Here is a 14,360-nt window from a genome sequence, read left to right as displayed (position 1 = left end):
AACAAGCAAAAATGAGAAATTTTCGCCAACCTTCTCAAACACTTAAAGTCATTAAAGCGTCAAAGGATGGTGGCGAAAAGTAGCATTTTGCGCATAAAAACGGGTCTTCTAGAAAAGACTTATCATTAGATCCAATCGAATTGAAATGTCGTCTTGATATACTAAACTCACATAGTGAGAAATTGATGAAATGTAAATCTAAAATTGAAGAGATTGATGAAGACGACATGGCCCGAGGGGAGTTAGAGGACAGAATTGTAGAAACAAAATCTATAATTCAAAACATCATTTTCTATTCATCCGGCGATAAACTCACATAGTGAGAAATTGATGAAATCGTAACGTCTCACAATTGAAGCTCCCATGAAAATGAATTTGCCAAAATTCTTTAATAAAAGTTAGAGGGACAACCAATATTCGGAATTTAAAAATTTCATAAGTTTGTTTGGCCAGAGTCTGGATACATCATTCTGGGCACGGTCAAAGGCGTTTCAAATGTCGGATGAAAACTATCCGAAGGCGAGAATATTCGGTAAGTCCCAAAATTTCATGAGTTTACGACAATAAATGTTTGATTTTTTTAATACAACGGTAAAGGAGATCACCCAACCATTAATACGTTTCAAAACTTTTTGAGCTGAAAACTATCCCTAAGCCATCAGGCGTTGCGCGAGTTACGTCGCCAAAAAGGTTTACGACAATAAATGTTTGATTTTTTGGTCTGCATAAATGTAACCAAAGCATAAAATGCAAGCTTATTTAAACACAAGTAACACAATACCTACTAAATATCATATTTTTTGCATATCTCTTTCCACGGCCGTCATGTTACACAATTATAAATGTAACCAAAGCATAAAAATGCCAACTAAACAAATTTTACTAAATGAAGCATATCTCTTTAGACTAAGAAATTTCAGTTTTATTCAATAAAAGTTTAGAAATAAATTTTTGTAAATGAAGAATTAGACTAAGAAATTTCAGTTTTATTCAATAAAAGTTTAGAAATAATTTGGACAACTCAAGTGTACGTTTGTTTTAATCACATTTCTCATTTCTGGCGCAGTCGAACGGCGTACAACTCCAAAGAATTGTACGGAATCACAGTTCTAACGCTTATCGAAAAATATTCTAAAGAATGTTAAGTGAAAAAATAAATAAATAGAAACAAACTCTTTTACAAATCAATTTAAGATATTAAGTGAAATAAATAAATAAATAAAAACAAACTCTTTTAAAAATCAATTTAAGATATTAAGTGAAAAAAATAAATACAAAAAAAACAAACTCAGTAACAAATCAATTTAAAATATTCGAAAAAATGAACAACCAAGAACAACAACAACTCCCGGTCAAAATACAAGGAGAAGCACTCCGGGTTATCCAGACCTGATCAAAAACTTTGGAGTTCGGGAAACGTATAACCAACTCCTTCATCGAGCAATATCGATGAAAAACTATAACGTAAGTCAATATTATTACAATTTAAGAAACATACTGGATAAAATTAATGCTAAGTATAACGAAGATTCGGAGAAACCATTAGAGTTTTCCCCAAACATTATCTTCAATAGTGTATGCGAGAAATATAAATTCGCTTAGATTAGCTTACAGGCTTAATAAACTATAACAACAACGGTACAAGGAATTATTTTTACAATAATAATTATAATAAGAATGATAATAACAATAATAATAATAATGACATGAAAGACAATCTTAACACCAATAGAATGCCCAATAATAATAGATTCACCAATACGTCGAGGAGCAGAAATTTTAATAATCGCTTTGAATCAGGCGTAAGAAGCCAAAACGATAGGCAATGGTTCAACTCCAATAATAGCATTAGGCAAAACAGAAGCTCAGGACAAAACCGACAACACCAGCCGGGACGCTACAGTAACAATCAAGTACAACCTATGGAAGTTGATCATATCCAAGAATCAAATTTTCCATTGCAGGGTCACAATCAGATTTACCGATAGTCGAACTAACCATTGGTTACAACAAAATAAAATACCAGTAGATACCGGATCTACCACCTCGTTGATTGACAAAAACATTTTCTCTCATTATAAACGTAGCAAATTAAATAAAACACTTCTCATTAATACCCTGACCGAAAAAAAACGTTATAACATACGAACTAATAACACCACTACCAAAAGAATTCAACAAAAGCAGTTATATTGCTTGGAAGGTAACCAGTTTTAATGATAGGAATTTTGACGACGTAATAGGACAAAATATCCTTAAACCAATGGAAACAATCATTAACTTAGGAGAAAGTTGTATAGAAATTAATAAAGTGAAAACACATTTTATAAATAAATGCCCCTTCAACTACGAGGAAATCCACAATATTGAAAGCTACCCAGAGGAAAACTCTATTGCGGAAATCGTAAACAAATTATATCATGAAAATATGAATGACGAGGAAGTAAATAAACTAAAAATGTTAGTGAAAAAAAGTAATAAAATATTCTTTACTGAAGGACAGATGCTAACGCATACACATGAAATTAAACACGAAATAATTACAACAACGGACAGACCATCTTACGCAAAAATATATCGCTATCCCCAAATACATGAGAAGGAAATACAGAAACAAATTAAGGATATGCTAGAACAGGGAATATTACAGGAAAGTAATTCACCATATAACTCACCCCTTTGGATAGTACCGAAGAAAATATATAATTCTGGCGAAAGAAAATGGAGGCTAGTCGTCGATTACAGGAGCCTTAATGAAATCACTGTTAATGACAAATTTCCGATACCAAATATAGATAGTATTTTAGAGAAACTAGGAAGAGCTCAATACTTCACAACCCTGGATCTTGCAAAAGGATTTCACCAGGTTCTAATTAAAGAAAGCGATAGAAAGAAAACAGCATTCTCAACCCCTTTAGGACACTATGAATTCATCAGAATGCCATTCGGGCTCAAAAACGCCCCGGCCACCTTCCAACCCCTAATAAATTCAGTACTTAGGGAATATATAAATAAAATCTGTGTAGTCTATCTAGACGACATATTAATATTTAGTACAAATATCGATGAGCACACAGAAAGTATCCAAAATTTTTTTAACAAATTAACAGAATAAAATTTAAAAATTCAGATAGATAAGTGCAAATTCTTTTTGCAAAGTCAACATAATATTTAGGCCATATACTAACCTCAGAGTTAATCAAACCAAATATGAACAAAATAAAAAACATACAGGAACTTAAGTTACCGCAAACGGTTAAACAAATAAAACCGTTTTTGGGCATGACCGGCTATTACAGAAAATTTATAAGGGATTACGCCAAAGTGTCCCAAGGCTTAACAAAATATTTGAAAAAGGGAGCTAAAATTAACATTCGTGACCCCCAATATACAAATTCGTTCGAGAAATTGACTTTTTGACGAACCCACGGGTACTCAAGTATCCGGATTTCAAACTCGAATTCTCCGTCACAACAGATGCAAGTGATTTTGCAATTGGAGCTATTTTAACACAAGAAGGACATCCCATAAGCTATGCAAGCAGATCACTAAACCACCACGAAAGAAAATACTTAGCGACGGAAAAAGAGATGCTAGCCATAGTCTGGGCGGTCAACTATTTCAGACCGTATATCTACGGGAGACAATTCGACCTCATGACAGACCATCAATCGCTTAAGTGGCTATATTTTAAAAATAAAAAAGATATAAATCCTAGATTACAGAGGTGGCTTCTCAAATTAGGAGAATACGACATTAACATAAGTTATGTCAAGGGAAAGGACAACACTGCCGCTGACTTTATGAGCAGAATAAATGCAGAGGCAGGTGAAATTAATATCCTATAGGAAAATGAATCCACTCTCAAGAAGAGGAATTGCATGACCATTTTGGTATCTTGGAAAATGCCGTTAACAGTTTTTCAACACAGATAATCCTTACTCATTCAAAAAACCAGGAATCACAATTTGTAAATGGAAAACATAAAATTTTTATTAGCGAAGAAGATATAAATACAGATTACATGTCCGACATATTCAGGCGATTCTTAAGAAACGGCAAAGTAGGAATATATTCGGAACTACCGGACCACGAATACAATAAAGTTCAGCAAAAATTAATTGACTTGTTTAACAGAACAATAAAATTTTATAAATGTACGCACCATGCAAAAGACATGCAGAATGAAGATGAAGCTTATAGATACATAGCGAAATATCATAAAAACGAAACTGGACATGGAGGAATTAACGGAAATTATGAAGGACTGAAAACCTTAATTTACTACAACGATCTAAAGAAGTAAATACAAAAATATATAAATAACTGCGAAATATGCAATAAAGCGAAATACGACCGAAAACCTATTAAGGAAAAATACAGGCCAACAAAAAACATTGTTTTATCACTTTTTTCGATAAATTTTCAAAATATGCAATGGCACTAGCTTTAGAAGATAGATAGAAACAGCCTCACAATCGTAGAAGAAATTAGACTTTATCTCTCTCTCTGAGGTAAGCCAACAAAAATTATAACAGACAACGAATTTAACTCAGTAAACATAAAAGAACCCTTAAGACAGGAATCCATTGACATTCATTTTACAAAATCAAATAATCACACAGGAAACGCTGATGTAGAAAGGCTACACAGTACTATTTTCGAAAATTTAGAACAATGGAAGCCATGAAATCACCACTATCAACTCAAGAAAAAGTTTTTAAAAGTATAGAATGGTATAACGACTCAGTCCACTCCACGATAAAAGCAAAACCTATAGATGTAATTGAAGATAGAAAAGATAAAGCCAAAATATACAAAACTCTATAGGATAAAAAAAAACGTACAATTGAAAAATTGAACGAACAGTTTCAAGTTTTCAAAATACGGAACAGGAAGGGTATGTGAAGAACTATAAGGCTGTTAGGCATAAATACGAACCAAGATATCGCAAACTAAATTTACAAAACATACACTTTTCCAATATTAAAAGAAAAAAGAAATTTGAAATGGATCCTTACCTCTGTGATGTTACTACTGGCATTGACACCAATCCAACCTCCTCTCACAATAGAAAAAATTGAAACTAATCTTGGATACATGGAAGTATGGATCGAAGACGTCCAACTTGCAGAAACCTACAACACTATACTAGATATGTATATTAAATATAGAGGAAATATTAGGTATAATCGACACAATTCACAAAAATATAGAACATGCTGGCCTACAGGAAAAAACAGAAATTTTGGAAATGCAACTTAACAATATAAAAAGCAAAGCTTTAACTTTAATACCACACAGACAGCGAAGAGGCCTAATTAATATTTCTGGAACAGCTCAAAAATGGTTATTCGGCACTATGGATGATAACGATAGGCAAGAAATAGAAGTACATCTGAATTCAATAGATACAAATAACCATAATGCAATTAAAAATCTTAATAGTCAGATAAGCATTAATACACACTTTAATAAAACTTTCTCTAAACTCAAGTCTATTATAGCAAGCGACCGTATCATAATAAATTCGAAATTAAATAGTATAAATAAAGATAATAACGAAATACAAAGCCATATCCAATTCAACGACTTTAGACTTAAATTAAAAATTATACAGGACAATATCGAACACATTCAGGAAAGCTGTATCAAAGCTAGGAATATTTTACGGAAGCATGTTGACAAAAGAAGAGATAACTAAGTTCGGAATAGATTTCAATAAACTGCAAAATATTAAACTGGGAACTCTCATTAATAGCAATGGGAATATAACATTCGCCATTAAAATACCAAAAGATTCTATCTCTCTTCTAATAAACTATCTTATACCCATTGGAAACGAAACGGAGGACTTGGCCCAAAAACTGCGAATTCGACGCCAAAACAGGACTTTAAATATTATAGGGATTGGAGATTCAAGTACAAAAGTCGGGGTCAAATTAAGATCATTTGTTAAGTCGCGCGTAAATAATTATGAATTTTCGGCGGAATTATGCGATGTATTTCGGCTAATCATCCAGACCATACCATTAATATTAATGGTTGCACAATATTAAATTGGCGGATCCAGAATTCCAAAAATTTCAAAAGATCGATGTGTTGTTAGGAGCAGAAACCTTTTTCGATTTGTTAGCGGTTGGTCAAACTAAAAGTGGCCGTAATCAACCAACGCTACAGAAAACTCTTTTGGGATGGATTGTGTCTGGCAAATATGTATGTCAGCAGTCTTAGTCCTCCTCCCGAAGTAAATAGCACATTATGCCAAACTGAAGAAGACTTAACGTCAATATATTCAGTAGTCTGTCAATCAATGTGTTCTGAGGCCCGAAAACAAAACAACAAAATTATGAGTTGTTTTTGATGCGTTGAGTCGATGGTAGGACCAACCATCCAAGAAGAATTGTACTCAACTCTTCTTCGTTTTCGTTTAGATAAGTACGCTTTAACCGCAGACATTACCGTCAAATAATCATACATGAAGAAGACCGAAACTGTTAACTCATTGTGTGGAGAGAGCATCCCTCGGAGCAAATTCAGATTTTTCGACTTAACATCGTCACTTACGGCACTGCACCTGCACCATTTCTTGCAATTCGGTGTTTACAAATATTCAGCGATGCTAATACAATTAATTAAATTGCCGAAAGAGGATTTGTTTCGATTTGTTTTGGATGCTAATTTTAATGATCTGCGAGCTACTAAACGAAACATACTGTCAGTCTCTGCTCGCTTTTTCGATCCTCTTGGATAATTAGCCCCACTAGTTACCAAAGCAAAAATCTTATTGCAAGAGCTTTTGATCCCAAAACTAGATTGGGATAAGACGATTCCATTGCGCCTTGATACTAGCTGGCAGAATTTCAAAGCCAACCTACTGCAGCTGTCATCAATTAGCATTCCTCGGTACGTAAATCTAGAGTCGAGTGCTATATGCCAAATACATGGCTTCTCCGACGCTTCAATAAGAGCGTACGGATGCTGCATATACATACGAAGCCAATATGCTAGTGGTGTCAAATGTACGCTGCTTACTGTAAAGTATAGAGTCCAAGTCTCTTCCGCGTCTCGAGCTCTTGGCAGCACATCTTCTTGCCAAATTATAGTCACGAATTGCGCCAATGTTGAATCGACGATTCGAAAAAATTACATTTTGGACAGACTCTGAAATCGTATTGCATTGGGTAAAAACGACTCCATCTTCATTACAAAACTTTGTTGCAAATAGAGTGTCTGAAATCCAAGAAAAGCGCCGTCGCCCCGGGCGCAATGTCTTGGGACGGCAAAACGATCTTCGTTGTTAATATTCAGAAAAATACTTCAACAAATTTTTTTACAAAATTTATTATGAAAGATAAAGAGTTGTACACTCACAATGTAATAATCTGAAGAACAATGAAAAATATTAATTTTTACTCGAATACTCTTCAGTCTTTGAATTTGCCATTTATCTTTTGGCTTATATCTTTCTTAAAAATAGTGATAGAACTTAAAGATGCACTTTTATAGCTTTGATCACTGCAAAATCACATATCATATCATTGTAATTTAAAGTTGAAGCAGTTTCACATTCTATTGAGAGAATCGCAAGATTGGACAGTCTACTCTGACTTATGGTCGATCCCAAGTAAGATTTGATCAATTTAAGTTTGCTAAAACATTTTTCAAGATGCAACTGATACAGGTATAGTGAGTAGTATTCTTAAAGCTGTCGCTAACGTCTTGTAGGCTTCCAGTCCCATTGAAGAAATGTACACTGCCGATCAACTGAATAGGTTCACATAAATTCGCTTGCATTTTCATGAATTTTTTATCACATATTGATCGTAGGTATGTTTTTTAAAAACGTTTTAACTTTATATTAGTGTCAATCAATGTGCGCTAGTAAAGCATCGCTTGCTAAGTACCGTTACTTTGCATATTCTGTTCAACTGAATAGGTTCAGCTGAAAGATTTTTAGTTTGCGATTAAACTTGGCGGTGTGGCGACACATTTTTGATACAAATTTTTTATTTCATATATTTTCTTTAAATTAAATGAAAAATGGGACGCGGAGAACAATTATCCGAGTATGAACGAGGCCAAATCGAAGCCTATCGTGAAAGTGGTCTTAGCCATCGCAAAATCGCTCAAAAAATTGGACGAAGGCAAAGCAGAATATGGCACAAACATGAAAGGCGGAGTCAAACACGCCACCTCTGCGGCAGTCAGGAGGCATATTGTGCGAGCTGCGTCCAATTCACATCTCTTCAGCACCCAAAATTAAATAAATTTGCGGTGTTACAGCCAGTGTGTCTACAGTTAAACGTGTGATTTCGTCGGCTGACAATCTAAAATGAATGAAACTTAAAAAAAACCACCGTTAAATGATGCACGTAAAGCTTTACGACTGCTCTTTGCGCGCAAGCACATGAGCTGGACGAGCGAAGATGGTGGTTTTTTCCGACAAAAAAAAAAATATATAAATATATAAAATATAGCTCGCTTCCCGATCGTTTATATGAAGTTATATCGAAAACGGTGGATTCACTCATTACACTGTGGAACATTTTTGGGATTATTGTCTGTGGGGTGAGAAATTCCAAGTCACCCCCCAGCTAATCTGGTTGTACTGTGTTATTAAACTTATTAAAAATTACTTTAGAAATGTACTTAAGTATAAGCTAAGTGCCAAAAATATGAAAATTGCCTCAAGTTACTGATATAATTTTAATTTTTTTATGTTGAACCTATTCAGATGAACGAAAAAAAATCATTGATTTTGTTAACCTTTCAGAAGAAAAAATTAATAAGAAATAAATAATATGTTTTATTGTTATTTCAATATGATTTAAGAATTAAAGAAAAAAAAATTATGTAAATCGGAAAACTGGTTTAGGAATTATAGATCAATCAGTTGAGCGGCAGTGTATAATAAAACTTTTTCTGGCGAAAATCCAACTTGTTCTTCGTTTTTCTTCGCTCTTTTTAATAAAAGTAGGACGTAGATGTCTTGTAAATTTACTATCAATTTCCTCAAAAACCGTATTGTGAGAATTTTGGAACTTCAGAATTTGCGTGGCTTCTAGTTCCTAAATTTTTTATACTTAATATCGAAGATATTTTGTAAAAATTGACTTTTGTTCGAACCACCTCATGAAACTTGTAGGTAGGTAGATAAAGGGGGGCGGCAGAACATCCCGAAGTTGTAGCTACGCCACTGCGTTAGGTTAAGGATTAGGCTAACTAATGAAAGTAATGTAATAAGGAATTCTATTGGATAAAGACTATACCCGCGAACGGACGTTCTTCTTTTTTAATCGGAATTTTTACATTCGAGCTTAGCACAGGCAATCAGCTTTTAGTTGCGCATCTCAGTGAGTCCAACTTCTAACTTTAATCTTAAAAACGCTTAAGATTTTTTCAAAGCGCTTTGCCTCCCTTAAGTCATTGATGTTTCTCCATAGCACACATATACATATGGTGTTATTCTTCTTCTTTACTGGCCTAGACACCGCTTACGCGATTTTAGCCGAGTTAACAAGAGCGCATCAGTCGTTTCTTCTTTTCGCTACGTGGCGCCAATTGGATATTCCAAGCGAAGCCAGGTCCTTCTACACTTGGTCCTTCCAACGGAGTGGAGGTCTTCCTCTTCCTCTGCTTCCCCCGGCAGGTACTGCGTCGAATACTTTCAGAGCTGGAGTGTTTTCGTCCATATGGTGTTCACAATATGTAAATACACGTTTTACAATAATTACAGATATCGTAAATTTCAGTCCATTTTAAAAGCATTTATAATGCATTCTTGATAATTACTGACAGGATGGAAATGGATAATTTCTAGTAACGTTCCTTCATCTCATTTAGTAAAAAACAAAATCATTGCTTGTTTAAACGGAAAGAACTTTTGAATCAAGCTATAATGATTTCTGAAACGTTATTTAATTGTCAATAAAATTTGGTTTATTTGCTGTTAGCAAGTTCGAATGGATTTGACGTAAGTTTTTACGCAGCTTGAGGCATTTACTACCGTGGCCATATAAAGGACTGCAAATTCGGTGTGGTATTAGTATTGGGAGAGAGACTCCGTCGCTGAATGCTGTCATTAATCCCAGTGGATGAAAGCTTAGCCACAATCCGCATAAAATCGAAGTTCTTCAACATATCGCTTATTTAGGCCCACGCCCTGACGGAAGAGAACGGCGATGTACCAAATATGCCATCTATGAGCGCTAGGAGCGCACTTATCAGAGTTCGACGTGACGAATTTTCGAGAGAAAGGTTCTGCGAAAGATTTAGAGTCCTTTGCGCATTGGCAACGGCGAATATCGCATTCGATGGAACGATGAGCTGTATGAAATATACGACGACATTGACATTGTTCAGCGAATTAAAAAACAGTGGCCACGCTGGACGAGTGGACGAAAACACTCCAACTCTGAAAGTGTCCGACGCAGTATCCGCCGGGGAAAGCAGAGTAAGAGGAAGACCTCCACTTCGGTGGAAAGTCTAGGTGGAGAAGGACCTTTTTTCGAGAGCGAAAAGGAACGAGTGGCGCGCTGCAGTAAACTCATTAAGTGTTGTGTACGCCAATAAAGAAGAAGAAGAAGTGATTTCCAAATTAATTAAAATTGTAAATGTAAGATAGTTGGGTTAATTAAAAAATTAGTTTGGTCAAATTAAACTAAAAGGCACAGTGATGAATAAGTCGACTTATTTTTCGTGTTTGTTTTATTCCAACTGTTGAAATTGAGTATTAATTTTCTCCAATGCGCAGGACAAAAAAATTTTGTTTTGCACAAGGGTTTTACTTAATATTTTCTGTTCGATTATAAATAATATATAAAATATATCTGCCGCGAATTTATAAAAATCGGAAAGAATGCTTGCTTTTATATACTTATATTTTTGTATTTACTATTTTAAACTGACGCCAATATGTACATTTAAATATTTTGTATGTCAGTTAATTATGTGCCTTGAATTTGAGCTTTAGCCAACTTAGCAGTTATCCCAGAAATACAGAAATATTGTGTCTGTAAATATGTGTCAATGATATGCTTGTTATCTAAGGTTGAAAATATAATAAAACAAATATTGTACATTCATATATGTCATACAGAAATGTTTTATTTTATAAAAAGAAATTTTGGTTTAATATTTTCTCAAAAATGTCGTTCTTTATACTGCATTTTGTTAAGCCGCAACGTTGAAAATTGGACGTGTAAAAGATATTTTTGTAGTAGTTTTGTCGGTTTTCTAGTGGCTACCGTGTTATGGTTCCTACTTCTGCTTAATTTTCAATTTTCTTTAGAAATGAAGATTATAACATTGGGGATAATCGTTACATTGGTTGGTAAGGACATTAGCAAAAGCTCAAAAGTTATGGCTCTCTATTCGATATATGACATTATCCTAACGGCAGGAACCGGATTTTTGTTTACATCGAGTTTAAAGTGTATTACTTTTTTAATATTTATGGGAATGGCAGGCAAATCTGGACGGAGTTATTTGCGAGCTTTGAGTTTCGCCTACATAATAACAGGTAAATTGAATCTACGCTTTTTTTGTCACACAAGTCATTTGAGCAAATTCAGGTCCTATTGCAAATTTGGCTGCAAATGGTGGAGAAGTTGTTCGAGTATTTGCATGTGCCACAACGCTTACATATAATTTGACCAAGACCCGATTAGATATTATGACAAAACCATTCCAAAAAACCTTAAATTCGATGGAAAATGATTTAATTGATGTAAAAAAATCATTTGAAAGGATGAATGAAATCCTTCTTCCAATTCGCGTTGAAGTTGGTGGAGCCGATTACGATTCATATGATAATTTTACTTTTGGTAAAGCGGAAAATATGGGACACCATGTGCAAAAGACATATACAAAAAAATTTGAAACTCGTTGTAAAAGGCAGATAGTGAAAGGGGAAAAACGCTGCCGTGAAGCATTTGCCAAAGCTCATACAGAATGTGAGAATAAGTTTCCCCGTATAGTTCGAACTTTCTTCTGTTGGCCTTTTCAAGTGGATTTTATATGTCACATGAATTTATTGGGAAAACCAGACAATATTTGTAAACCAAATGAAGTGCTGCCTTCCAATTTTGGAGACAACTATGTTCAATTGAATGATGCTCAAAATACACTTTATAGAAATACCTCAGAAGTGGAGTTAAAATACAAAGCAAAATCCGTAATTACACATGCTGACATGAGGTATAATTAGGTTAATTATTTGTTAAAATATAAAATAATTATTTCAAAAATTTAAAACTTCGATTTCTAGGGCACTCGATCACATATCTGATATGGTTGTAGACGAATTTAATGCCAAGAAGAAAATATTTGATATAATAATGCACATCACAAATACCGTTTTATCACTACTTATCTTTAAGGTTGCAGTTGGTAAACAAATTTTTAGTAAATGTTTATTTTATTCTAATAAGTTGAATTATTTCAAGCCGCTGTAGTATATCACAAAAAGTACTTAAGCAACATTGATTTTGATAATATATATGTAACGGATTACTTTCGCCAAGTTGATGACCGGCGAAAACGAAAAAAAAAACCAACAATATTACCATTAACCAAGGTAAGATTTCTAATGCATACATAATGGGTACTGCGCAAAAATTTCTGATTCTTCGTTTACTTAGTTCGAAAAAAACGATGTGGTGGATTTGGAGCGTACATGCCACCGAACTGAAAATGAATCGAAGATAATATTTTTTTATTTTCTTCAATTCTCATTGGAAATCTTAACCGCATGCTTCTTTTTAATTCTTGACCACGTGATTATTACGTTGCTCAATATAATACGATTCAATTCTTTCATTACATATACACAAGAAGGAGAGCACATAATAAATTTTCAGGTAAATGACACATAATAATTACAATAAATTATTCCAAATTAAAAAATTATTCGCAAATTCGAAATATACGATCCCTTACTTCTCTTGTCTGCTGAAAATCGACTTGCACTTCACGCAAGAATGATATAATACGAGTACAAGAATATGACGTGATACAAGAATAGCATTTATTCTATTATTCTTGAATTCAAAGATTTAGAGGTGAATATTAATACATACGCAATTACATAAGCAATTATGCACATTTCAACTGCTAACTGTTAATAATGTACTTATTGCAAGTTATTGCGTTGCTTGTCCTTATATACAATTTTTATTTCTATCTTAAAGCTTAGTATCCAGCTCTCAAGGAATGTAAAAACTTCATTTAAAAACGCTTAAGAAATGGCCAAAAAATTTCCTGTGGTAAATTTTATTTTGCTAGTATGCAGCTCTGAAGAAATGTACACTAATTTTTAATATATTTTTTCAATGAAATTGGTATTTGGCAATCTTGGTTTTGCGAAGAAAAAATTCATCAACAATTTTTTCTTGAAGAAAATTCGAAGTATTCGTTAAATTCATTTTAAATGAATTAAAATCATTATTATGAAGTCTAGTTCATTTTGAAATGTCGTATAAAACTTACCAATTATCAACAACATTCCTTAAATCGCAATGAAAATATTTATGTTATTACACACATACATACATACTACACTCAAAGTTTATTTTCTTTGTTTATTCTCTCTTGCTCGTTTAGTGCTGAACACATTGAGCGCGACACGACATAGCAGCACGACAGTGAACTGAAAATGGCGTCGTGAATCCTTCAACATGAACATTTGTGAGATGCAGCAACTTAACAATGGCCGGCATGGTCACAAGACAACACAGCTGTCCATTTTGCATGTACACAATTTCGTTGTGGCCATACTAATACCTTGCACTTCAATGAAATTTTAATATTTTGTTCAAAGTGAAATTTTTTATGCAAAAAATAAGTAAATATGTCAATTTATTTCTTTTAAATTATCAGTTTTTATTACAATTGATATAATAGAGTTATTTTAATTGTAATATAACGTCAGGTTTGTTAGAGCTTTGAATAATTTTACATTTTACATATTAGTGGCATCACTCTACTGTCAACTCTACTGTCGTTGGCAAATATAAAACTATATTTAAGTTAGCGAGAGCGACAACTGTCGGGCTGAAGTCATGTAGTCGTGCAGCTGTCAAAATAGCTGTGTCTGTAAGAACGTGTGTATTTTAATATTTGACAGATGTAGCTTGCAGTTTGTCGCACTCAATGTGTTCAGAACTACTAATGTGGATCATTTAAGCTGTCAAATTTACTTGAAGAAATAATGTATTTTTGTTTTTGAGCAATTACTAAAGAGCTGACCTTAACAAAATAAAATAATGTATATATGAGCATGTTTGTATGTTTGTTGCACGCATAGCCTAGGTTAATCTAGTGGGCCAATAAGCCACGCATAGACCAGTTTTGGTCCT

The 14,360-nt window shown here is 33.8% G+C and overlaps 1 protein-coding gene across 1 annotated transcript; it reads left to right on the top strand.

Moving 5' to 3' along the window:
- The first annotated feature begins 11,103 nt into the window (after positions 1-11,103).
- Positions 11,104-13,816, top strand: LOC126764547 (protein sneaky). Its single transcript, XM_050482242.1, has 7 exons — positions 11,104-11,335; positions 11,405-11,524; positions 11,577-12,201; positions 12,272-12,393; positions 12,450-12,580; positions 12,645-12,863; positions 13,606-13,816. Exons 1-7 carry the CDS (start codon positions 11,104-11,106, stop codon positions 13,609-13,611), a joined length of 1,455 nt encoding a protein of 484 aa, XP_050338199.1. The 3' UTR covers positions 13,612-13,816.
- The last annotated feature ends 544 nt before the right edge of the window (positions 13,817-14,360 follow it).

The sequence above is a fragment of the Bactrocera neohumeralis genome, unplaced genomic scaffold (genome assembly GCF_024586455.1).
Source record: "Bactrocera neohumeralis isolate Rockhampton unplaced genomic scaffold, APGP_CSIRO_Bneo_wtdbg2-racon-allhic-juicebox.fasta_v2 cluster09, whole genome shotgun sequence".
Classification (NCBI taxonomy): Eukaryota; Metazoa; Arthropoda; class Insecta; order Diptera; family Tephritidae; genus Bactrocera; species Bactrocera neohumeralis.
Note: the sequence above shows the minus strand (reverse complement) of the source record. Positions and strands in the feature narration are given on the sequence as shown.